The 27,421-nt window shown below is 43.0% G+C and overlaps 2 protein-coding genes across 2 annotated transcripts in view; one reads left to right on the top strand and one right to left on the bottom strand.

Moving 5' to 3' along the window:
- znf385d (zinc finger protein 385D) overlaps positions 1-6,756 on the top strand; it is a 465,630-nt gene extending 458,874 nt beyond the window's left edge. The window contains exons 8-10 of the mRNA XM_079562266.1: positions 597-698; positions 6,011-6,403; positions 6,582-6,756. Coding sequence (XP_079418392.1) covers positions 597-698; positions 6,011-6,247 — 339 coding nt within the window. The 3' untranslated portion in view covers positions 6,248-6,403; positions 6,582-6,756. The remainder of the gene's footprint in view (positions 1-596; positions 699-6,010; positions 6,404-6,581) is intronic.
- The window catches only part of rab5ab (RAB5A, member RAS oncogene family, b), a 419,058-nt gene extending 393,099 nt beyond the window's left edge, over positions 1-25,959 (bottom strand). Inside the window, exons 1-6 of the mRNA XM_079562275.1 lie at positions 25,792-25,959; positions 23,852-24,075; positions 23,630-23,781; positions 20,877-20,999; positions 20,719-20,812; positions 17,149-17,269 (exon numbers count right to left, since the gene is read on the bottom strand). Coding sequence (XP_079418401.1) covers positions 17,154-17,269; positions 20,719-20,812; positions 20,877-20,999; positions 23,630-23,781; positions 23,852-24,017 — 651 coding nt within the window. The 5' untranslated portion in view covers positions 24,018-24,075; positions 25,792-25,959 and the 3' untranslated portion in view covers positions 17,149-17,153. The remainder of the gene's footprint in view (positions 1-17,148; positions 17,270-20,718; positions 20,813-20,876; positions 21,000-23,629; positions 23,782-23,851; positions 24,076-25,791) is intronic.
- Positions 25,960-27,421: the final 1,462 nt, after the last annotated feature.

Genomic DNA, 27,421 nt, shown 5'->3' with positions numbered 1-27,421 from the left:
TCAAAATCAAATGACTCGGACTCGGGGGCAAAAAAACCTGATCGGAACATCCCTAGTGAATACGTTTGTCAAGTGTGACATCAGAATAATTAACTACTTCCAGGTACAAACTGTTGAGAGTTCCACAGATAAACAAACTTTATCTGAATCTCCTGCTGAAATAACAACAGATACAGACCTACAAAACTAGTTTCACTTCAGCCTAAACCCTTTGGTCACAAATGGTTGTACCTCAATGGCATTTTTGAAATTCCTGCTTGATTTAATGAGATTTGAACCAGATTTTTTTCACCACTAGCTAGTTTATTCAAAAACTATACTAGATCCAAAATCCCTCTGAGAAGAGAGAATAAGTATGTATATAGTAAAAATAAAAGCAAACCATACATTTAAACCCCGCCATTTTTACACATATAATGCCTTATTTTGATATGAAAATGTTCTATTTATTTTCCGTCATACTTGTGTCAGTAATGTAGAGCACAAGTTTGGAATGATATCTGTAAATGTAATGTGTTTCCTCTCCTCCTCTAACAGAGACATACAGGGAGGCACACTGTCACCATCTCTTTTTTCACTTTCCCTGTCTCTTTCAGCACATCAGCAGCCGGCGACACAAAGACCGAGCGGCGGGAAAACCAGCCAAGCCCAAGTACAGCCCCTACAGCAAACCCCAGAAGGGCCCGGGCCAGCAGACGGTGAGCGGGACGGCCATGGTTTTACTATTATCCAAACGCATTATCTGAACTGGGCCAAAAAGTGCCATTACAAAGCTGCCATTAAAGGGATATTTCAGGATTTTAGACATAGGGCCTCATTTCCTAGTTATCCAGAGTGTTGCACAAGAGGAGCTACAGGAAACAACAAAAGGGACCAACGAGGAGATGGTGATAGACTGTGGAGGGAGCTGTGCAGGAGGAAGAGGAAGGACGAGGTGGAGCTGACCAGTGCAGGACACCACGCTCTGAGACAGGGACAAGCCCAGGAGGCGGTGCACCGTTTCAGATGATCAGAGGAGACAGAGGGCAGCTACAGTTTCTCCATCCTCCAAGGTCATGCGGGTGGAGTGGCTGAAGGACAACGAGATCATGGACCCGGCCGAGGACAGGAACTTCTACATCACCGTGGACCACAACCTGATCATCAAGCAGGCGCGTCTGTCCCACACGGCCAACTACACCTGTGTGGACAAGAACATCGTGGCCAAGCGCAAGAGCTCCACCGCCGTGGTCATCGTCTACGGATTTCCCATCAACCAGTGCTCCTCCTGTGACCAAAACAGTGAAGATGGCGGCCGCGACACAACCATCTTTCACCAAAGAAAAAGAAGAGGGGTGCGCACTGAATGGGTGCTGCTGCCGGATGCTCTCTCATCGAATGCAATTTCTCCATCTGTGAGATCAATAAAGTACCATATGGAACAGTCTTCACGAGGATATGAGACAGGCCTCAACTCTGACAATGTTCAAATCCAGGCTGAAAACAGTTCTGTTTGCCCGTGCATATAACTGAAAGTATTTTATCTGCACTCTCGTCTTTTACTGTAATTGATTAATTTTATATTGATGTCCAGAGGAGAAGGAGCGACAAAAACAGAGGTTAGGTAACTTACTTTTGAACGAGCAAGAAAAATAGTGCTCAAGACAGAGCGAAATAGTGCTCAAGACAGAGCGAAATAGTGCTCAAGACAGAGCGAAATAGTGCTCAAGACAGAGCGAAATAGTGCTCAAGACAGAGCGAGTCAAAACAAGACTTAAAAATGGTGCTCAAGACAGAGCGAGTCACAACAAGAATTAAAAATAGAGCTCAAGACAGAGCGAAATAGTGCTCAAGACAGAGCGAGTCACAACAAGAATTAAAAATAGAGCTCAAGACAGAGCGAAATAGTGCTCAAGACAGAGCGAGTCAAAACAAGACTTAAAAATAGTGCTCAAGACAGAGCGAAATAGTGCTCAAGACAGAGCGAGTCAAAACAAGACTTAAAAATAGTGCTCAAGACAGAGCGAAATAGTGCTCAAGACAGAGCGAGTCAAAACAAGACTTAAAAATAGTGCTCAAGACAGAGCGAAATAGTGCTCAAGACAGAGCAAGTCAAAACAAGACTTAAAAATAGTGCTCAAGACAGAGCGAAATAGTGCTCAAGACAGAGCGAAATAGTGCTCAAGACAGAGCGAGTCAAAACAAGACTTAAAAATAGTGCTCAAGACAGAGCGAATCAAAACAAGACTTAAAAATGCATATAACTGAAAGTATTTTATCTACACTCTTGCCTCTTACTGTAATTGATTAATTCTATGTTGATGTTTTATTGATTGTATTTGTTTTCTTATATTTATGCAACTGTGAAGCACTTTGAATTGCCTTGTGTATGAATTGTGCTCTACAAATAAACTTGCCAACTTGCCATCTTATCTTATCTTAAATCTGCATTTCATGGACAATAATGGCATTGTATGGTCATACCGCCTTTGCTCTGCCCAATCCCGTCAGACCTTGGAAGCTAAGCAGGGAAGGGCCTGGTCGGTACTTGGATGGGAGACCGTTTGGTAACACCAGGAAGCCTAGCGAATGTAGTGAGTGAGTGAGTGGTTGGTGGTGGTCGGAAGGGCCGATGGCGCAGACTGGTTGCCTCGCTTCTGTCAGTCTACCCCAGGGCAGCTGTGGCTACAATAGTAGCTTACCACCACCAAGTATGGAATGAATGAATAATGCCATGTAAAGCGTCTTTGAGTGTCCAGAAAAGCGCTATATAAAACCGATGCATTATTATTATTATTATTTATTGTTCAGCTCCTTTATACTGTATTAAAATTCTACATATTCTTTTTTAATTTGACTTTTTTTTTTAGCCACAGAGCTGCAAAATCACAGCAAAACATCACATTAGCGCATTGATAATGTCAACCAGCATGAAGTTTCAAGTTTCAAGTTGAATGGTTTTGTATAGCCCAATATCACAACAGAAGTCGCCTCACAGGGCTGCACCAAACATCAAGGCAATAAAACAGAGCAATAAATATGACAATTAAAAGTTCAGGTGAATCCAGGCAAATATAATGTCCAATAGGAGGTAGCGACGAGCGGCGCGGGCGTCCCCTGTCCTTAGACTCTCCAGCACGGCAAGGAAAAACTCAAAAACCCGGCAGGAGAAAAGAGAAACCTTGGGGAGAACCACAGAAGGAGAGATCCACTCCCATGGACGGACAGGCTATAGAGACCCAGGGCCGAAGGATCCCTCAGCAAACATTAAGGATGTCAGCGTTAAGGATTGTCTATATCCATTCACAATATACCTCCAAATATCATGATCCCAGTGTGATGTAATGCAATATCTACATCACCAGAAGCAACAGAAGAAACATGTAGTTCAGTTTTAGTCTTTATTTTCTTGTTTTGACGATTGGTTGAATGAATTTATTTACAGTCTTGAAAGTAGAATATTAGAACATTATTATTGCAAAATGAAAGACTTGTTTTCTTTCACTCTTACACTAAAAGGCCAAAGCTTGACACACACTGGCCTGTATGGTCCTGCAGTCCATTTGTCAGACGCCGTGGCAGCTGTATTTAATAAGATCCACCTCGCTGCCTCTTTCATCGCTGGTATTTGTGTTTGTAGACTCTCCATTTCACCGGGAGCTGCTCTTTCCTCTGGCTCACAGCGCAGTGACCCGCTCCACTGTGGCCTCCTCGCTCTTTCACTCTCGTCTTTCTGTTAAATGTCATCTTTCATGGTCCGAGTCAGCGCCTTTATGAAAAACCCCAGAGCGGGGCCCGGTCGATTTGAAAACATTATTTTTTTATTGACGAGACGACCCGTCCAGACTCGGCTCCCGCAGTCACACGGGTCAGCAGCGGTTTGGAGCTTTCAGACGTCCAAATGTCAGGCCTGGAGTTAGTCCCACTCTCACTGGGACAACTCCTGTGAAATGTCCACCACTAAGGCTTGGTTTGACTTTACTGACTTTACTGCAGGCTCCTTCAATGCCCACATCATCAGTGACATCATCTGGAGACAAAAAGTAAGCAGCGGAAACAGGACTAAACTAAGACTAGGGTCGGGCACTGAGTGAACTGTCTTTCTGTTCTGTGTTTAAGTGCAAGAACAGGACATTCAGGGTTATTCTGTAAACACGGGTTATTTACCAACCACTTCCCCATTCCACTAAACGGAGAATTCACTTCCTGTCACCGTGCTAAATATTCGCACCTAAAAGCACAATTACATATGAATTCGCTTCATAACAGAGAACAATTTTCTCTATGGACAAAATGGCGTGACCCCGACATAGTGCACTGTAGAGAAAAGTGTGGACACTAGAGATAACTATTCTATGAGGCTATAGCGCCATGTTGTAGAAGAACACACAGAGTCCACACAGGAAGTATTTTGTTTTTCATAATTTCTCGATAAATATGTGCCATTCAAATAAACTGTTCTTTATGACAACAGAAAAGTCCCCAGCAGTGACTGAACCATGGGGCTGTTTCTGTAAAAGTGTTCCTTTCGCCTGCACCAGAAAGGCTCGCAGTGCAGCTCCCGCCGGCGCGACGCCGAGCAGGAGGCGTAGGATTTATGGCGCTTTAATGTGCGCGAGACAAAGGAGAGTTTGAGTTTTCATCCGTGGCAGCGCGAGCCGCACGGGGCTGATGGTGTTTCCGTCTCCCGTCATTGGCTCGGCTAACGGGCTGCCACCTCTTGATGAGCGCAGTGTAGCGCTCGTGTCCCCAGGGGGCGCCGAACGCGGGTCGGGGGAGTGATAAGGCGCGACCGCAGCCTCTCCATTACTGATGTACTAGATTAAACTACAGCAGCGAGGGAGTGTGGGGATTTTCACTCTTTACACTCGCATTTCTCTCAAGAACAGGAGCTTTACTCCTTACACACAAGTGGGATGTGGTGGGATGTGTCTTGAAATCACCTTGCGACCCCAGCTCAGTGTACCACAACCCTCAGGGGGTCCCGACCCTCCCTTTGGGAACCCCTTTCACCATGAAGATTTTGTCAACACTGAAATGGACTCATAGATGTCATGAGCAAAAACATCCCTCTTCCTTTGTTCTGAGGCACTGTCTGACTCAAAGTTATTGTATGTGCTGCGCTGACTGGGCAGATTCTGAGAATTTGAACCTTTACAAATGTGACAATAATCACTTACTACAGGTGCTTATGTCCTTGAAATCACGGATCCCTCGTTTTCACACAGGCTCTACAGTAGTTAGGTCAACCTCAAGGCTCTCGACCAGAGAGCGGCCCTTTTGGGTCAGTGGGTACACAACCGCCACAGGTGGAGCTGCTCCTGGAGCCGCAGGTGGAGATGCTACTGGAGCCGCAGGTGGAGCTGCTCCTGGAGCCGTAGATGGAGATGCTCCTGGAGCCGCAGGTGGAGATGCTACTGGAGATGCTACTGGAGCCGCAGGTGGAGATGCTACTGGAGATGGTACTGGAGCCGCAGGTGGAGATACTCTTGGAGCCGCAGGTGGAGCTGCTCCTGGAGCCGCAGGTGGAGATGCTCCTGGAGCCGCAGGTGGAGATGCACCTGGAGCCGCAGGTGGAGATGCTCCTGGAGCTGCAGGTGGAGATGCTCCTGGAGCCGCAGGTGGAGCTGCTCCTGGAGCCGCAGGTGGAGCTGACTGAAAGGGGGAGTAAGCAGATATTTTCAACAAAACAGTTGCTCTAGAAATGAACATCTGCAGAGCCTCAGGTGTGAATCATCCTGTGATCTGCTCCAGGCTCTCTGTTTCAGACATGTGATATACAGCCCCGTATTTCTGAAGTATAATAATAAACTCTGCTCCAGTCTCTGTGTATTTCTGAAGTATAATAATAAACTCTGCTCCAGTCTCTGTGTATTTCTGAAGTATAATACTAAACTCTGCTCCAGTCTCTGTGTATTTCTGAAGTATAATACTAAACTCTGCTCCAGTCTCTGTGTATTTCTGAAGTATAATAATACACTCTGCTCCAGTCTCTGTGTATTTCTGAAGTCTCGCTCTCTCTTGGCCTCAGGTGCAGCTCTCTCTGGGGAAGGAGCTTCAGTCCATCAGCTCGTCTGCCATCTTGCCGGCGCACCTGGCCGCGGTCGCCGCTGCTGTCGCCATGGGCAACACCTTCCCTCACCGGAATGCCCCCACGTCCAGCCCCGCCCTCTTCCAGACCCAGCCCCTCTCTGCCTCGCTGCTACGGCCAGCCCCAGGACCGGTCAGGACGTCCCACGCGCCCCAGGTCCTGTTCGCGCCCTACTGACCCCGGCTCACACTGGGACTCACCGACCCGGGACACGCCCAGGCGGACACGCCCAGGCGGACACGCCCCGTCTATGCATCATAACCAGATTCAGCGACCTTTGTACGGCCTGAGCCTCTCGCGGCCTGAGGCTCCGTGAGGCCCCCGCGGTGTGAGGTTCTCTGAGGCTCCGTGAGGTTCTCTGAGGCTCCGTGAGGTTCTCTGCGGCTCCGTGAGGCTCCTGCAGCCTTTGGCTCCGTGAGGCTCCCGCGGTGTGCGGTTCTCTGAGGCTCCGTGAGGCTCCGTGAGGCTCCGTGAGGCCCCCGCGGTGTGAGGTTCTCTGAGGCTCCGTGAGGCCCCCGTGGTGTCGTGGCGCTGGAATATCCTGCGTCAAACATGGACCTAAACCTTTGGCAATAAAGACTACAAAGTGAACTATGCAGCGTCGGCCGCCCCTTCTGCACAGACACAGACGGGGGGGGGGGTCGGGGTCAAAGTCAAACAGGAATAAAAAATGTCAATGTTTTTCCAAAGATGACTTTTCAGTTTGACTAAACAAAGTCTTACACCAGTGAAGAGGCAACAGGTTTGGTTCAGTGACATCACAGCATTTTAAAGAGAGAAAGATCTTTAGTAAAACTCTCGATAGGATATCGCCATAGTAACACATTGGAATCAGTGGCGGCCATATTGTGACTGTCCTTTCGAACCGAGTGCAACGTAAACCAATAGGAAACACCACACACTTTTATATTAAAAGAAAGAAATCTTTTTTCTAAATACTGACTGAGGAAATTAATGTATTGCTTTTGCTACAGGACTGTATGTATTTACATCATTTAAGCATACATTTAGAATCGTATTGCATTTATTACAAAACATTAAGCAAAGTTGATCTGTTGTTAAGTCACAGAAGGAAAGAAAAAGGTAGATTGACTTCACGCTGTCAGAATTGGACCAATATTTAGCTGTAGATCTGGAGACGGTGGATACACTAACTGTAAAATGAGCGGTGAAATAGAAGAAACTACCGTCCTTTAAAGATTTACTAAACTTATTTTTCAGAGTTAATATGACCTGAGATACTAGACTTTACAGAAAACCCTGTTCACATTTTTATATGACTTTATTTGCAAAGCCTCACTGGCCAATCACAAGATGGCCGCCATGTTTGGCACAACAGCGAGCGCCACGTCGTGAGTTTAATTAAAGATTGTAGTCTCTCGTATGCTGTAGTAGTAACTGAGCAAACTGGTTATGGTGAACATAAAACACCCTCTCTGTCGGAACACATTCAATAAGATCAAAGAGCTTCTCATAAAGGTGTCCCAAAGTGGTGACAATATTTAACATGCGTTTCAGCCTCCAGATGAATATGGCAGATTGTAGATTAGATTTAGATAATAATAGAATAGGTTTATTTATGGTTTATTTATGGTTAACTTGGCCAGGAAAGTGCATGTTAATGAACACATGAGGCTTTCAAACACACTCTCATTCATCCTGTCCTATTGTACATGTTTAGGAATGTCACTGAAGCTGCAGAAATGACAGAAATGATGGGAATTGGGTCATGAAATATTCATGTAATATAGAGTGAGACCTACATCATTTTTTTTGCAGTAAGTTATGTATAGAACAAAAAACAGCTGATCATTTAATGGCCGCAGTCGAGAGAAAGTCATTGCTGGTTTTATAAAGCAGCCCTTTATGAAGCGCGGAAAGCCCTTCTCTTTGGTCCTCATGGCAGGGAGCTGACATTGCTGTAATACACCCCCTGGTGGCCAGGGGTGACTCCAAAAAACACTTGGTAAACAAACCTCCCTAACACTGCTTCGTTATGACCCATATGACAGCGCTGGGCCAGGTGTCATATTTTTAATCACGCTGGTCTGTGTACATTAGCAATGAAAAGTGGTGGACAGGTGGAGCACCGTGGAGGCTCCGCCAACCCCACGAGGGCGGGGCTTCTCGCCTTTTTGCCCCTTTAAGCAACAGGCTTGGTAGGAGGCGATTGAGCAGCCATGTTGATTTCACAGACCACTCGGGATCATGACTACAGGTGAAACTCAGAGGATTCGGGTCCCTGAGACTTTCTCTCAGTCTGGCTCAGTAGAATTCACCATCATGGGGAAGACTGCTGACCTGACAGAAAACCATCAATGACAAAAGCCTCAAAAGGTCATAGCAAAAGAAGTTGGATGTTCTCAAAGTGCTGTATTACTGTGCACATTAATAGAAAGTTAAAGGAACAGGCCACCGTTTTTGCATTCTGAGATTATGGTTGGGCCATATGGTATCGTATATCGTTATCGCGATATACTTTTTTATATCGTTTTCATTTTTTATATCGCTGTGGACACAATATAATTTATATTAACTTCAGCTCCATCAGAGCAGCATAAACACTGACTGTGTAGGACACAGGGGCAGGTGTTTCAAAAGCAAAATGAAAAGGGTGTAAATTGCTTGAGTAGATCATAATTGTGAGGAATTGAGTGCAGCGCTAAATCAAAAGAGTGAAATATCTTTGCATTAATCTTCCCAATAGGCGTAAGGCTGGGATTTTGAAGTAATTTGTCTTCCACGTTTTCTCTATTTAAACACAGTTACGTGAGTAGTTACACGATCCAAGTCTAGTCACGCAAAATTAAACATGTCCATTTTCTAAGCGGATGAAAAGGGGAACTATATTGTAAGGCGTAACAACACCTTAGGAGCAATTACAGAAATAGATGAACTTCACGATATTCTAATTGTTGGAGTTTCACCTGTATGAATGGGCCTGAATGGATTTTTTAAATGTATTGATTTGGTCTGGACAGTGCATGTTAAGGTCAGCACACACTACGCCACTTTTATGCCCGATTTTGCTCTAATTTTCAGTCAGGCCGAGTCCTTCTCGAGTCGTGTTGCTTAGTGTGGGGGGGTCGCGACTGGACTGGCGTTCGAATCGTGTATTGTGGGCGGCAAAAGCTAAAGCTGTTGTAAAGCTAACAAAGATGAGGGGAGCGGGGACCCCTTGTTTCCCCATCGTTACAGCAGAGGATTTCGTGATTATCTTCTGGCGTGACGATCGCAGTGATTAAAAAGTGGAGTGATCGAGTATATGCTACATTTCTATATTATCGTTTATTGTCCCATCCCCAACACATACAGTATGGTTGTATAATGGTCTGTGCAGAAGGGGCCCCTCTCTCACCACGCCCCTCCGCCCGTCCCGTCTGAGGCCTGGCTCTCGGACCGAGCTTCAGTGGTGGAGTCCGTCTGCACTTTAGCCCGTCCGTGTTCGCTGAAGCTGTCGGCTGTAGCTACACCCCGTGCTGTCCTGTCCTGGTGTACATACATGTGAGCGAGCGTGTGAGTGGACATCCTTTGGTCACATCCCAGAGACTGACAAGGCAAAGACTTTACACCCCCCACACGCATGTGCAGGGATGGATTCATGCTGTTCATACTCTCTTCCACACATTCTGCGAGCAGTGGGTCAAATGGCCACTAGAGGGCAGTAAAGTGCAGTTCAGCCGCGACGTTTCCAACAGAAAAACGTTGCATCTTACATTTACAAGATGCGAGTGGATTTAGGTCTTTCCAAATGAAACATTCACCCTTCAGTGGAACTAAATTAGTTCTACTGCTAGAAAAAAAATCTGGTATAGTATAGCCTTTAAAGAAATGTTACCTTTCTGTGGCAAACACAGGTTTTTTGATACAATATAAATCAGTCTGACACGGAATAAAACATGTGGTAAAGTGCAAAGGTACATTCAAAGTTTGGCTGTTCACAAAGTCCACAGCATCACTTCTGTTTATAAAAACAATATGTCATGTCTGACGGCAGGCTCAATACTGATTTGAAATGCTCACATTGTTTTCACTTTAGGAACCACTGGGTTACACCCGTCAGCACCACATCTGCTTTTAACAATCCAAACGTTAAGTCAAAACATTTGTCATGTGTTGGTCCCCACCTGTTTTGTCTCATGTGCCTCTAGAGTTGTTCATTTACATGTACGCTCCGAGCACCCCCACCTGGAGGATTTCAACAGTGATCCACTAAACTCACACTACTCAGTATTCAGTGGTGTTGTATTCAAAATGATTCTACCGTACTTCCAAAAAAACATCATTCAAAGTGACTTCCCTTTGAAAGTAAATGAAATACTCTGTTTTATCTTATTTTCTTCATTTCACGTACCCCCAGGGGTCCCCGTACCTCTGGTTGGGAAACACTGGTTTAGAACTGAGTTTAGAAATGTCACTAAAATCTAACAGGCCATAAAAGTGTTTGAATGGTGGAGTACTGACATACACATATCAAACAAACTCATTCATATACATGATGTCATCAGAGTACTGACATACACATATCAAACAAACTCACTCATACATGATGTCATCAGAGTACTGACATACACATATCAAACAAACTCATTCATATACACGATGTCATCAGAGTACTGACATACACATATCAAACAAACTCACTCATATACATGATGTCATCAGAGTACTGACATACACATATCAAACAAACTCACTCATATACATGATGTCATCAGAGTACTGACATACACATATCAAACAAACTGACTTATATACATGATGTCATCAGAGTACTGACATACAGTAAACAAACTCACTCATACATGATGTCATCAGAGTACTGACACAGTAAACAAACTCACTCATATACATGATGTCATCAGAGTACTGACACAGTAAACAAACTGACTCATATACATGATGTCATCAGAGTACTGACATACACATATCAAACAAACTCACTCATATACATGATGTCATCAGAGTACTGACATACACATATCAAACAAACTGACTTATATACATGATGTCATCAGAGTACTGACATACAGTAAACAAACTCACTCATATACATGATGTCATCAGAGTACTGACACAGTAAACAAACTCACTCATACATGATGTCATCAGAGTACTGACACAGTAAACAAACTCACTCATATACATGATGTCATCAGAGTACTGACACAGTAAACAAACTGACTCATATACATGATGTCATCAGAGTACTGACACAGTAAACAAACTCATTCATATACATGATGTCATCAGAGTACTGACACAGTAAACAAACTCACTCATATACATGATGTCATCAGAGTACTGACATACAGTAAACAAACTGACTCATATACATGATGTCATCAGAGTACTGACACAGTAAACATATCAACAGCGTGTCCAGCTCCAGTGTTCTCCTCGTCTTCCGTGTAAAGAGATTGTCTCTGTCAGACTCTGGACCGTCTTCTATTTGTGTGTGTGTGGTTTCCATTGAGTGTTCACTCTGTCTCTGTCTGTCCCAGTCCGGGGCCCCTGGGGGACCGCTGGCCCCTGGGCCCCTGACGCTTGTGTAAATTGACTGTCTGTTGCTGTGTCAAAGTTGAACAATTTCAAATAAAGAGTCTTACTTTGATAATTCTTGCCTCTGTCCAGTTCATCAAAGCATGACTATCTATCCAACTACAAGAGAGGGAACTTCTGATATGGTCTGAGATGACTTTTCTTTATTTAGTTCAGGAAACGTGTTCCAGACTCTTCAGTGTCTGTCATGTCCCATTCCAGAGGTGTGCAGATGCTAATGTGACGGGACCCGAGCGTCTTGGTTTTCATGTCAGCTTTGAGATAGACCGGCGGGTGCAGAACATTTGATTCTGAGCTCAGACTGAAGTCATCATCGTATAAATGTAAATGTGTGAGGAGGAGCAGTGAACTATACCAATGCACGGTCCGTCTCCTCTTGACCAAAGCGACTCCTCTCTTCATACAGATGGTTCTTTATGGAAGTGCAGAGGGACAGACTTTTGCCGTTGTCACGTACACCTCTTTCAACTGATTACTCCAAACCTTGAAACAAAATGATGAAGAGTGGATTGAAAAACAAACTGTACTGTTACACTGTCACTCACATAAATAAAACAGTAGCAATGTATTTTACCCAAACTCAAAAACTGAAGTCCTCCAGGGTCAAATTAAAGTAGTGAAGGAATTTAAATGGCCCGAGGCGACACCAGGTCAATGTTCGATTCGTTTTTAAAATCTTGAATAAAACTGCGCCTCCACCGCTGAAAACATGTGTCCAGCTCCGCTCTGAACTGACGACCAGAAGCTCCAGGTCCACAATCCTCACACTGAAAGGCATTAAAGAGTCTGAAACTCTGACCTGAAGCTTTTCTCTTGCAATACCAGGAAAATACCATTGGAAAACCAGCAGTGTCAACGCTGATGATAGTCATTGTAACCATGGTCTTTAGTTTTAAGTTTTATAATGTACTTTTACCTGATGCTGCTCAGGGGCTACAGATGGAAACTAGCTTGAGCTATAATCTGGTCTAAAGCATTTTTAAATAATGTTTTTGGTTTTAGTTTAATTACTTTCCTGTGCTGTATGTAGCCTGGTGTACACCACCCTCTGCTGGCCGCAAGAGCTAATGACATGCTCCATGTGCTTTAGGTGAAAGTAATTGTTTAGGCTGCTGCATCTGCCCCACAATCTGACTCCACTGTTCTCTCATCACTCTGCATTTGGCCCTGGCCTCAAGAACACTTTATTCACTCACTTCATAAACTCAAGGCTACTTCACCTCAGGCCTGAGCTCTGTCTGGTCCCTGACCCACAGTTTGAGAACCACTGATTTATAATAAACTGAAACTGTACCTGTCTGGTATTTGTTATCAAAGATCCTCCTATTTATTCTGAAAAAGAATATCTTCAAACCCTGCACAAGACCTGTGGTTGTGAACAAAGTAGGTTTCAGACAGGCCCAAACAGCCGAGCACTTTACTCACTTCTATGAGACACACTTCTGTCAGATCTGACTGTCCTCAGGGGCTCAGAGAAGAGCTGGAGAAGGTCTGGAGGGTCAAGGCATCAGTGAAGCCTAAATTAGATCAAGTTAAACAATTCGCAAATGAATATGTTGAAAATACAGAAATATTCCGGCAGGCCAAAATTGCCCCCCCTGGTTTGGACCAGGACGACCCTCTCCTGACAAAACCTACAAAACAATCGATCCTGGAGAGTCGACTCGAAAGTCCATGTTAACCACCCAGTCACCCGCTGGGTCACTAAAAGATCAATTACAAAGGAATATTATAATATGTTTTTCTGCATTAAAAGTCACATAATGCACCTTTAACTTGCAATTTACAGCACTGTAGGCCTAGGCCTCTTTCATGTCTGAAGCTCATGATCTTTTCTGCTGTTCGTGTGAACATGTTTTAGATTTAAAGTGTAAGGACTTGAAAGGTGAGAATGAAACATTTGCATTGGTTTAGCACACAGTACGGTGGTGTTTTCTATGTAAAGAGTATCTACTGAGTAAATTTAAATGAGTAGTTTGTTTTTGTTTGTTCTTCTAGAGGAGGCACATGTGGGCTCTGAGGTTTCATGTTCTTAACTCCGTTAAAGCCATGACTAAACAGGTGAAATGTTTCTGAGCTCTGCTGCCCTCGTGTGGCAGACTGTGTCATCTGTGCCAGACGCATTTACTGAAAATGTCATAGGTTTCTATTCAGTAATCGCTAAACAGTGCCACCTGGTGGTTGTGCATGTTTTGGGTTAAAAAGAGACAACAATCATCTTAACTGATAACATATCCGTCCAGAACAGGCTAGCCTGCCTGTCATGGTTAAAGCAATATTTTCAGGGACTTTCAAAAAGACAGAAACATTTTTAGTTTGTAATCTGTGTTGTTTTTGTGAATGATAAAATCCTAGTTTCCTTGAACACAGCAGGGCCAAGTGGATCTAGAAAGGGGTGAATTTGATAAAATAAGAGCATTTGTAGTTGGTCCAGTGTAAGACCTTCTTATAAAAATGTCCGAGCCCAGATGTTTTATTGGCTTTATTCATTTTCCTCAGACACTGCTCAGCCCGTCACTGGTAACGCTGTTACACATTACATTTCATTCAGCCGCAGAGTCAGGTCACGTTAATGCGCTCCTCCCTTTAGCCTTTAGCCTTTAGCACATGTCCACAGTTAATGTCCCAAAGAGTCCATCTGTCCGTCACAGGAAACTCCATCAACAGAGTCACATGACCCCACTCACTCCTGCACTTCATTTCAGAGACTTGAATTTAGAATATTCTCACTATTCCCCAAGATTTCAAACTGTCGACCTGATTATCAGCCCACGCCTGGGTTTTAACGCTGCCATTTTGACTCTTCAAAAGCTTTTATCTTTATTGCAACAGTTCCCAAAATGTGGTCCTGGGCCCCCTGGAGGACCACAGCGGCCCTGCAGGGGGCGTGTTTACAAGACTAGTTTGTTAAGATAAGAAAAAAACTAATGGAAATGAACACATCGTTAATATGTACGGATTTAAAGAAGCTCCGCCAACAGACATCACACTGCTGTTCGTTTTATATCAAAGTGACTCTTTTAAGAGTGAAGTGCTATTACTGCAGCAGAGAGAACGACTGTCAGACAGAGCTCTGGGTTGTCACATCATAATAACAGGGTTTATAAACAGGCAGGAGCAAGTCCAATTTAATGCTTTTAATGTCCAAATACAAAACATTTCAGCCAGCAGACAGAGAATTGGATGTTTTTGACCATCACTTTGGTATTTTCAATAAACTTAAACAGTAAAACTAGTTGCGCGAGGTCATCATTTTCCAGTAAATTTAGATTTAATGCCAGTTTGAAACTAATAAATGCTTTTTAATGACAAACCCTGTATAAACAAGTGTTTGTTTTTTTGTCAATGTCATTTTATGGCCCAAATGGTGGATTTCATGAGCAAAACTCCGTCGATAACATTAAATCCCAAACTCTATGGACGGCCAGTCAGAGCACACATGAATCAAAGTGGGTTTCATTGAGTCACGGGCCTTACTTTGGCACCGATGCTCCAGAATTTGAGGCTCTGATGTCAGAAAAAAAGAAATCTCTGAAAAAGAAAACTCATGTTGCACCGCATTATTCTTCCATTATTTGCAATATTAAGAAAAAACATTTCACTTCAGTAGTTCATTTGTGCCAGAGATGTCAACCTTAATGATATTTATGACCGTTTTCTAACTTCCCTCTTTGTAAGTGGGAAAAAGACTAGAGGTCGAAATACGAAAACGATATCAATATAATATCGACAAATCTCGTCAAAGCTGAGACATATTTTAAATTCAAGCTCATTCAACTATTTTGGACATTTATTTTTGCACATTGTGAGCCACCAAAGGGACGTGACCACGACACACAACCAAAGAAAAGAATGAAATTAAAAAACGCTCCGACGTTTGGCCCGGTCAGAAATGACAAACTGTACAGCTCTCCAAGTTTCCTTTCACTCAAATAGGTAGAAGTACGGTGGCCCTGAAGGACAAAGAAAATAAAAACACACAGAAGAAATGGAAGTACTAAAAAGTACTGTATTTTACAGTGTACTTTTGGAAAACCCGCAAAGTAAAGGTTAGAAAGTCCGGAGTGTGTTTTTTTGTGGCTTGTCCTTCTGGGCCTCCGTAACAAACACAACATTGCACTTTACGTAATAGTCATAAAAGCATTTCGTCCACAGACTTCGTAAAAAGGATCATTTCATTTTGTTTAAAATGTGTCTGATTTTTCTGCAGCTTCTGGCTTCATTCTTTTAACCCAAACGGAGGCACCTTGTAATCTGTGAGTCACCAGGAAGGTGGATCAGTGGAGCCGTGATCGGTTTTGTCGAGTCAGAGTTTGGATAAATAAAGAAACAAGGTGCTGCCTGCTCAGAAATGATCCTTTGTGATGCTACAATGTATTAATGCTCACATGTTAATGCTCTGGTTGGTGGGACGACTCATAAGTACATTACACATACATTATACTTAATGACAAGGGGTCCCAAGGTGGGGTCACGATACTTCCAATACAATATTTCTGATTCTGTGTTTCATGTATTTCTCATTGAAAACGGTACATTTTACTGAAATTAGACCAAACAACAAAATCTGGTGTTTTCATGTATTCAAATAAACAATGAAAACACCAGATTGTAAAGGTTTTCAACATTTGAAATCCATTTCCTCCTTGTGTAATCTAAGGGGGAAATAACATTTCTTTTTATTTTAAAGGCACACTGCGTAACATCTTTGACGACACAAGTGCCATCAACACAAAACCTGCTCGGATGAAGACCTAAAAAACCCTAAAGTCTGGTTTATAGTGGAGCGGAACTTCCACGTCTCTCCTCTGCGTTCACGTTGTGCAGAACAGAAACAGTGAGAACACAAACGCACTGAAACCGTGTATTCACTGAAAAAACGCTCGGCAGAGGGAGACTCAGTGTCCTCATGTTGCTTATGGATCAACCTATCAAAGCCCTCAGGTGACCGCTGCTAGAGCACACGCTTGTTTGGGCACTTTTTTTTAACAAAGACATTATCTGTAAAAATAATAAAATGCTTGTATTCTATTCTATTTATTGCATGAAATGTTACGCGGTGTGGCTTTAAGTTATTACAGTAAAATGATTTGACAAAGAAAAACAAACTACTGGTAAAGTGAAACAGCCAATACATTATAGCATCGAGTGTCCATTGAAAGTATTCAAATGAACGCATTATGTTTTTAATCCACTGTAACCGAGACCCGTCCCGTACATCATCCTGCACCTGCACCTCTGTTCAGACAGTCGCGCCGCCCGCTCGCTCGCCCGCCGCTCGCTCGCCCGCCCGCACACAGGTTAGTCACCGGCTGAAGACGTACAAATGTGCTGTAGTGATAACATGCATCCTTTATACTGATATACACCTCTTAAAAAAAGTTTAAAAACAAAAGACCGTCAACGAAAAGGGGGGATTAGAAATGCAGCTCTACAGAGTCTTTTAGCTATTCCCGGAGTGAAGGGGGGGTCCCAGGGCGGAGGATGGTCCTGGGGGAGATGTGGTGGTGGTGGAGGGGGGTTAGTTACTGCAGCAGGGGCGGCTGCTGGGCTGGGCCGCCTCTGTCAGGTCCACACCTCGGTTGCGGCCGCTGCTGGCTCCGGCGGCTTGTGGCTCGTTCTTGGGGAGCTTCTTGGCTGCAATGACAGAAAAGTGATTTGAAAAGGTTCATTACTACAGCTGTCGTTCAAATCCAGCTCCAACCCAGAGGTTATATTAACCCGAAATCCTCTCATTTACGGAATGTTTGTATCTTCTGAAGGCTGTCCGTCACTTCCTGTCATAATTAAAGTCATTAAACACAGAGCGGGCGTGTGGAGTGCAGGTTTCACAGACGCACCGTGTGAACTGCTGAATGTTGCTCCGCTCACACACACAAGTTAGAACTGAGTGAATGATAATGCTAATTTTGCATTTGTTTTAGTGAAAAATGATGAGCAGATGATGTTCTTGAAAAAGTCATCCTCCTTATAGACTTTTACACACGAGTTTTAACACATTTTTGTTACAACATTCATTCTCCATGAATCTGTTCAGATCAGGTTTAGTTTAGCTCCATTTATCCTGTAATCTCACATTTTTCCTCCTATAATAGGTATAAAAACTCATGACACCACATTAACACAGAAGGCCCAGTTTGCAGATTAGCAGCCACTTTCATTATCCTCTGCCCCAAGGCAATTTACCCCTCAGAGTGTAGAATCAATGATCAATAATCCTTTACGCTTGAGGACTGTCTGTAAACAGTGGAATGATATGTATAAGCGAACACTACTACAGCATTACAGCAGGAAGGGATTCCACAGGGCTCAGTAAGTTTAAGGTAAACTTCTTTAGTGCAGGACTGACTTGAGCCAACAGTGAGTGCCCCCCAGCCAGAGACAGAATCTAATCATATCTGGGATAATGTAATTGTCCATTGTCCTGATGAATAAACAAACAAACGATATAAAATGCCCTGCGGTCTCCAGGGTGGGCAGTGCCGGTGGAATTTAACGTTTTCCTGACGCATGGAAGTGTGACATACTTTATTTGACCTTTATTGAAGCAGGAAAGTCCCACTGAGATTAAGAATCTCTTTTTCAGGGGAGTCCTGGCCTGGTGGTAGGGGAAACCGGAGTACCCGGAGAAAACCTACGCAGACACGGGGAGAACATGCAGACTCCACACAGAAAGGCCCGTCCAGGTGGGAGTCCAACCTAGGACCTTTTAGCTGTGAAGCACTAACCGAGTGCTAACCGCTGCTCCGCTGTGCCGTCCAATATACACACTTACATTCTCCATAAGTGATGACGGCAGAGAGGGTGGGATCTATAGGTCCTGAGATCTATAGGTCCTGAGCCAATGAGCACTGCCCCCACGTGACCATCCTACCAGCGACAGGTCAATATAGACCACAATGCATTGCGATCAGGGTTTCCGTTAGCTGTTTTGAAAAGCAAATGGCCGGTAAAAATAATTTCCCACAATAAAAAAAAAAAAAGAGAGAAATTAGAAAAATATATTACATACATGTTAACATTTGACCTAAGCCAGAGACTAACATACGTGTTTTCGAGACACGTCTAAATATTTCAAAAGCTGATGTGGTCAGAGCTGGATAAGAGCAGCGGTGGGTGATATATATTAAAGTGCAGATGAGTACGTCTGCACGACACCTGCATCTCCATCGTCTCCACACGCACAACTTTATGTTGCATTTTTCTCACATTAGAAATAGCCGTGTTTTGGACTCACTAAAGCACTCGTGGTCTAAATGTAAGGTTGTTATTGATAAGAGCCGTTTTTTCCTATACGCAAACTACGCAAGGTGCGCCGGCTAGGGATGGGTACCGTTTTTTCGATACCAAGTACTTTAACGATACCTGCTTTTCGGTTCCGGTGCCTTAACGGTACTTTTTTCCATACCTATGTTATTTTAATTCAATAAAAATAATGTGTAAAAGTATCATTCAGGAAAAAGACCGAAAACAGCACAACAGAGGCGACCCAGGCCGCAGCAGTGTCGCTGTAACTTCGTGTTTTGAGCACAATTTCCACTTAAACAGAGATAAAAAGAGAGAAAGGACATTATTACCTCCTGAGTTGCAGAGTCAGATCCACATCAGAGCACAGTTTCTTTCAGCTAAACTTTTCTAAACTCACTGCACTTTGACGAAGCGAAAGCTCCACACGTCAAAGATCCTTACATGGTGTGAGCGCTCACTCTGCCACTCATCATTTACCAAAACTGTACCAACAATGTGTGATACAGAGTGAGCGCTCACTTTTCTATAAACCATCTTGGATATTCCCCTCTCTGCAGCTGCTTGTTTTTGGGCACTACAGCATGTGCAGGGGGGCTTCAAGAAAAAAGGCCGGAACCACTGGACTAAACAGTGCGGGCCTATATAGAGGGTTTAGGGACTAGGGTGGAAATTCGGACAGAGACATTTTTTTTATTTCAGCCATTAGGATCTCTGTCAGGCAAAATACAACATCAGCGCACGCTGCACGCTTTACAGGACTTTCCCTGTACTTTTCCACGAAAATAAACCCCCCCTAGCATGCGACACTTGCCTCTGCATAACACATGCCATCTGACGCCTGACACTGCTGCAACAAAACTTTGGCCGTAGCTACGACTGTCGCTTTGAACCATCGCACAGTGGGGACGAGTGCAGCTCAAGTGACGTGCTATGTGACATAAAAATCTAACATAAAAAAAAAGACAAAGAAAGAGTTGGGGATTTTCGGTTTGCTGTAGTTGAGACCTGAATACTTGAGAAAGGCCAGTGCGCCTCGTGGAAAATACACCTGCTTTTTACAACTGAAGAACCATTCTCTCCTCCTCATTCATGTTGCAATTTAATCCTATGGCCTGTCTCAGAAGGGAACAGCGAGATTCACTTGGGGAACGGGAAACTATTACTGCTTCACTTCAGGTGAGTGCACTTAGCGCGCAAGATGGAAACAGTTCAAATGTTTCAACACTCGAAGCGATTACACTGGGACTAGTGGGCACATGGAGCACAGCAATATGCTCTGGATGGATAAGACTAGAACCATCCATCCTCTGGTCGCAGAGGGGACACCAACAGAGCTGTGTCACTGTAACACCATGTGGATGATAGTGTGTAAACTACACAAAGATCCCATATTAACCCCCACCTTCACCAAGTATATTTTCTCCAGTTCAGCTTCACCCAAATCTAAAAGGTTACAGCCTTTAGACCAGTGTAACGCCTCATTTCAAAGCTAAGACCAACAAAACTCATCACTTCTTATTCCTTGCGTTGTTGTCATTTTTTGTTGTGTTTTGTCTCGTGTTTTTGTCACTTTTCCATTACATTTTGTCGGTCTTTGGTTCCAGTTTCATCTTAGTTTTCGTCTAATTCCTGTCGCTACTTTTTAAGGAGCTTTTAGATTTGGGTAAAGCAAAACTGGAGAGAACATTCTCAGTTCAGGTGGCGGTTAAGAGGTAAAACTTTTTTGTATAAATACTGTTAAACAAGGCTTAATTTCGAGCTCACAAATCAAGCACCCCATGATGACATCAGCAGGTGAACCAGCGCACGAACATGATACGTGGACGAGTTTGACTCACCAATAGCCATGAAAATCTCATTGACGTTCATAGAAGTCTTGGCTGACGTCTCCATGAAGAGCAGGCTGTTGTCGTCTGCGTACGACTGCGCGTCCTGCCACAGAAACACGCTTTAGATGCATCTAACGGTGAGTGACGGAGTGTTATGGAGGACAAACCTGGAAGTCCAGCGCCCGCTTGCTGGCCAGGTCCGCCTTGTTCCCGGCCAGTGCTATTACGATGTTGGGACTGGCTTGTCTCTGCAGCTCCTTCACCCAGTTCTTCGCCCGCACAAAGGACTCCTGCATCATGAAGACAGACGAGACATTCAGGAACAGCAGAATCCCACATGACGTCAGAACGGCTGCCTGGTTTCAAATTATTATTTGGAAGGATATGATGTAGGTGTACTTTACCCCCATTCAAACAACATTCAATTATATTCCAGCTGGCATTAAATGTACATTTCTTAATAATGATGTGAATGAGAATGTAACGAGTCGCCCCATAGTGCAGCTGCAGCGCCACCGCCAGCATAAGCCGTGTCTGGATACCTCCGCAAAATGGCACAATGCGTTACGGGGCTCCCGGTGGCAGATTCTAATAGATTGACTTTCACCGCAGTATTAGGAATTTAATAATGATCACTGTCTGATGGCATTTCCCCAAATCTGCAAAGCAAAAGCTCACTGGAAGGAAACAAACTGAGAACAATTGTCCTGATATAGACGCTTTATCTTGTTCAAAAATATTCTTCTTCGTTTCTGGCGCTATAAATAGTACATGTAATACCCTCGAAACATCAACAACACATCGTTATAGTTCCTTTACTTTGATGTGAAAAGTTGCACTTTTGATAAGGCTTTGTCTGTATTTTTTTTTAAATGTATTAAGCACTGTTAAACTTTTTTGAAAGTATTTCAGTTTGTGTAGGACTATCAATGCTTTCTGAACATATTAACACACATAAAAAAAAAATACCGCAATCCGTGATAATTTTGGTCACAAATTTTCAGACCGTGACAGCCCTGTTACACACTGAAGAAAAAAAGATGAGACGTCTCTCTTATGACGTCAGGCTGCTGTGATGTGACGCTCTGTCGCTGTCTCACCCTTTCACAATAAGAGTCTTAAAGCGCTAACATGCAGTGACTTTTATTGTGTAAAAGGCAATCCGGAGGCAGTTTGTTACCATAAGTTATTACTTGACCAAGTAATTCACCAAAGTTTGACAAGTCTTATATTTTCAAAGACATGGATAAACAGCGCATTTGTGAACCGGGTCCAGGATTTAAATTAGACAAATGAGACGATGCAGCGCCCGACAGAACTGAAAGGACGAAGGACACACTCACTTCTTCGCACATGTGCCAGATAAATAATTAAACACACGCTGTGATCTACGCAGAGCAGCGGCGTTACGGGAGAAAGACACTGACATAAATACCGCAGAAATAGAGACAGAACTCTGGGTTTAAAGCTCTAGATTGAGGAGTCTGGTTGTGTACGCGAATGTAGAGGAGCGGCTCGCTGTTAAATGCTCGCATTAGCATCCGTCATTGTGGAGCAGGAAGTTTGCGGCTTGGGTTTGCTTCACTGACAGTGAAAAGAGTCAACTGTGCAGAAGTGCTTAAAACCCTGATAAAATGATCCCACAAAAAAAGATCATCTGGAGATCGTAAAACGGTCTAATATCGTCATATCGCCCAGCCCTAGTGTAGGCTTCATAATCAGCTAAAAGGAATAAGAACATTATCGCAGCTCTTTTTTGTGAGGAAAGGTCAAAGGTTATCTCATCGTGGGAACTCTGGCATTAAAATGATCTCCCGGTTTCCCAGTGGAAAATACAAAATGAGGCGGCGTTCGTGTGCAATTTTCTCTGCATTTATCATAATTACGAGAGCATGTGAAGGCAGCATTAGTTCATACAAATTAACAATCACAGGTTTGAGAAGATTTCAATAATGATTTTTTAAACTATAATTAAATGGGAGTTCTTTGCTGTAAGCGAAGAGTGTAAACCAACTCCCACGAGATTTCTCTCACCAGTAAAGTTCGTGAAAACACGCCTTTTTGTCAAATCTATTCATAATGCATCCATTAAACCCACTACGAAGGTGTTGTTCAAGAGGTGGACAATACATTGTCGACAAGATCATATCGAAATTGCTGTTTGGAAGATATGCAAATGTTTTTAGCTTTTTTCCAATGTTAAGAAACAAATAAAAATTGCAAAAACCGCTGCTAAATAATAAAATATACTTGATATGTAAATTCTCCAAAAAGTGTGTGTACTACACTTTGGTAGTTTGTTCATGTCAAATAGGGCAGGGCGATATGGCCAAAAATGTATATCACGGTATGAAAAAGAAATATCACGATAACGATATTTGGCGATTTAATTTACACCTGGCAAAATACATAAGAATCAAAGCCTTTAGCCGATGGGGAAAATTCATTTACAGCTATTTTAAGAAGAAAGAACGAGAGAGAGAGAGAAGTACGTACATGAGCTTGTCCTGAGACTTACGTGAGTGCTTGTGATGAGAAGGATATTATTAGCCTTTAACGGCGTTTGCAAAGTGGTTGTCTTTGTTGTTGTTCTAGCGCCAGAAAGTTAGCTAGCGAGCTAGGTGATGCAACAACTCTCCGGAGTTCATCCAAGACGCAAATCCTGAGCCCTTTCCTCGCAAATATGAGCGACAAAAGCAACAAACTGCATTCATATGATTAGATTCTTTAAGCGCTGCCCCTGAAGCCTCCAAAGTCATGTTTATGCTGCTGCTTTCAGTGACTCTGAGCGCAGCATCTCCGTGTGGTTCTGACATGAGCTGCGCATGCAAATGATCTCATCTACCGCGGTATGAAAGTTTACACGGGTGTTCAAAATCAGTCAGGTTGGGCCCTCTCACGTCGCACTGATCGGACTGACCTCATTAGTGATGTCGTAAACCACGATGGCAGCCTGGGCCCCTCTGTAGTACATGGGGGCCAGACTGTGGTAACGCTCCTGTCCCGCTGTGTCCCAGATCTCAAACTTCACCGTCGTGTCGTCCAAACACACTGTCTGAGTCAGGAAGGCAGCTGCGCAGACATGGAAAACAGCATGTTACGGAAAGCCAAAAGCAAAGAGTCTAAACAGCTGAACTCTTACCTCCGATTGTGCTTTCTTGGAATTCATGAAACTGTCCTTTTACAAAGCGCAGGACGAGACTGGACTTCCCCACGGCCGACTCCCCTAAAAGCACAAGTTTGAACTGGCAGATTTTGTTGCCGGCGTTTGGGCCGTTGGGTCGCGTGGCTCCACCTCGACTTGCCATGGCGCGCTGTGAGGTCCCCTCCTCTGGACGCGGACGTGATGCGCTCAACTGCTAAAACCTGGAGACAGAGTGAGGAATTCACAGTCGAGCACTGAAGAACGCAGTATGTGAAGAATGTGAGCACATAGCAAACATTACAAGACCAATTTGGACGATAAACATGCTAAAGGTCCTAACTCGGACTTTAAAGCCGCATTGTGTCAACCAATAACTAGAATACTAGCATTAATTTCATTAAGCAAGTTTTGGTTAGTAAAAAACACCTTAAAATATGTTTCTCAGATATGAACGGCTCGCCTTTCTCCTGACCTGACTCACAACTTCACTGGGAGTGGGACATCAGAAGCTCATCTCCATGGAGACACTACTTTAGTTTTACTACAGGCTGCCAAACATGAGGCGTGAACACATTAGGCATTCTTCCAAATACATTTTCATTGCTGTCTGTACTGATTGTTGGTATCCTATGCTGTGAATTTTACAACGGTTTAGTTGTCGTTATGATGTATTAACACATTACACCCTGGAATGTACATGTGGCTTTGAAAATACCGTAGAGTCCGTTACAATTCTCTGAAACAACACATTATCCAACTGTAAGAAATAAAAGGTTGTGATTTTGGAAAAACAATCTATTACAGTCAATCTCCAACTTTTTTACACCAAGTATACTTCATAAAATACTTGTAACGTGTACCACCAGACCTAGATTAAGTCAAATCTGGACTAACCAAGGTCTACAAAGGGTCTAAAATAGATCTAAATTGTACACTGGATGTAAACTATACTTAAAACAGAAAAAAGTGCAACTTAAATGCATTACTAAAGCATAAATAAAGTGAGCCCAGTTGTTTACATGTACAAAATGAGTACTCACAGGTACTTGCCACATCTACTAGTTATGCAAGTTTTGTTACACAGAGCACAAGCACTTCCAATGGTGTCTGCATTACAGAAAGCTTATTATACTCGAAATAAAGTCAATGCCCAGTGTTGCGTTAGATTTCTACCACTGTTATTTTGTCGATAGTCTTAGTACACAGACGTGTTTTATACGTTTTTAAGCACTTGAAAAGACAACAATGATCAGAAAATCAGTATCAAGTAGTCAATAACACGTTTGAGGCTGAGGACATGTCTGCACAGAGCAAACCCGCGGCCATAACGATCAGAAAGACACCTAGCAGTTAACAAACACGATTGTCATTAATATTACGACATGGTAAACCGCAGACACGGTGTTGTTGTTGACTACTAGCTTCGGCAGCAGAACAACATTAGCTTTAGCATGAAGCTACTGACTCACAAGTTTGGGAATTTTAGAGTTGAATGACACCCTTTATGTCCTTTTTCTATGTGGATAAGTGAAGCGAATGCACCGCGGAATTCTAAACCACTAGCTGTTCATTGTTTTCAAAATGAGCTCATGATGTGACGCTGCATGATCCAGGTTTTGGGTGTGTACACAGCTAGCTTCTGACAGCTAACCTCCGCGGCTAATGCTACCTGGCGCCGAGCTAGCCTTTAACACCAAGATTCCCAAAACAAAGCAACTGCTCAATATAAAATCACTAAGGTAGCCCCTCCGGTCAGAATACCCACGTTGAACATAGATGAACCAGACGGGTAGGGCTAAACGGAGCTAGCTTGTCTGTTAGCAGGGCGTGCTAGCTCCGAAACCATAGGAAAACAGTGGAATGCTAACGCTGTGTGCTAACACAGGGCAGGAGCTGTCTGCGGCTAAAACACTAAAAAGAACACAACAGTCACCCACCTTCTAAAACAGAGGTCTTTCAATGTCAAATCCAAAAGGAGAAGGGCGTTGGTGAGTGGATGTTTGTGTTTCCAGGGGGCTGCTACAGGAGCATTGGATCATGAGCGCCGCGGTGCCGCTTCCTTCAGCGATGACAGCTCCCTCTGAGGCTGACTAACTGGAGCCAAACAAGCTGCAACAGGGACACAAGTCTCAAAGTTCACGCAGATTCATATATCAAACCCAAATCTTCTTCTTATGTAGGATGCAGCCCAGTTTTAAGCAAGTATTTCAGTATTTTTTAGTAAACAAAACAGTCAATGAAACAAATAAGGTTATGAAAAAATGGTTATGTGTTTAAAACAATAAAAGGCTCCTCAAAAGCACTGCAGGAAGGCACACAGTTGATCAATATACACATCAGATTAACACATCAAAAGATAAGATCTGAAAAGTGGCCTAAAGGTTAGCTGCTTTTCAGGGACAAATTAAAGGTCCAAATTAGAAAAATAAATACATAAACAAATAAACACATGGGATTAATTTACGGTTTTAAGGGTATTTTTTATGCCTTTATTAGGCCTAAATCTAATAATAATTACTGTGTTTGGTCCCTGTTCAGACCTGCTCGCCGCTCATTACTTTAGAAAACCATTGTGAAACAGCGCTGCTATTTGTGACTTGATAAGCCAATTAGAAATAAATGAGTAAATCAATACAGTGATTTGCTCAAAGTCAATTAACATTACATTTGGACTAAACAAGAATAAAAAATAAAAGAGTAAGAAGGAGCAAAGCTTGAAAGCGTTAATACTGAAAGAATGAAAAAATAGGTCTTGGAGTCACAATTTACAAGATTTAAAACACAAGTAAAAAAGTGTCAGAAAGCATCGCTATCTTATACAAAGTTAAATGCATATTCATGTTTTAATCATTGTGCTGAGGTCCGGGAAGCCAATTACAAAACTACGCTAAATCCATTAGTCAGTCTTCACTCTGAATATAGAGATCACACCAACCTATATTTCATTCAGTTAAAAAGATTAAATAAATAAATCCTGATTTGGTCAATTTTCAATACAGTTCAAGGACAGCAATAAACTGTTCCCAGCAAATATGCTCTGCTCTGAAGAAGACCAGTTTAGTGGTGCCGTTGTTCAATAAAGGACTTTTATCTGCATCAGAGTGCCTCGGATTCCTTTGGTATTACTCCATATTCCCAGCAAATATTCAGAGTCAGGCTAGTGAAAGGGAAACCCATTATAAACGATGGAGCTTGTATTGTTTGCAAATGAGAAAAGTTTGCTTCCACTGTTAGCAGAGTCAAAAATGGTGAAGTTTGGATATAGAACTCAAACAATGTCAAATACCAGTTTAGAAAACAATACAAAGATAATATTTTTGGCCTAATACTGTATGTCAGTGGTGAGAGTTCACTGAAGCTGATCTGCTTTTTGAACGGCATATGTCAAGCCTTTGTTTGTTATCATTTTGATGATTATGGCTTACAGTCCATTTTCAAAATATTGCAATTTATGAGATTTTTAATTTGGGGTTTTTACAAGCTGAGCTATAATAATCAAAATGATAACAAATAAAGGCTATACATATCTCACTTTGCATGTAATGAGTCCATCATATATTAGTTTCA

Source organism: Gobius niger, assembly GCF_951799975.1.
Source record: "Gobius niger genome assembly, chromosome: 8".
Lineage (NCBI taxonomy): Eukaryota > Metazoa > Chordata > Actinopteri > Gobiiformes > Gobiidae > Gobius > Gobius niger.
The sequence above is the reverse complement of the archived record's forward strand: the minus strand, read 5'-3'. Positions and strand labels throughout refer to the sequence as shown.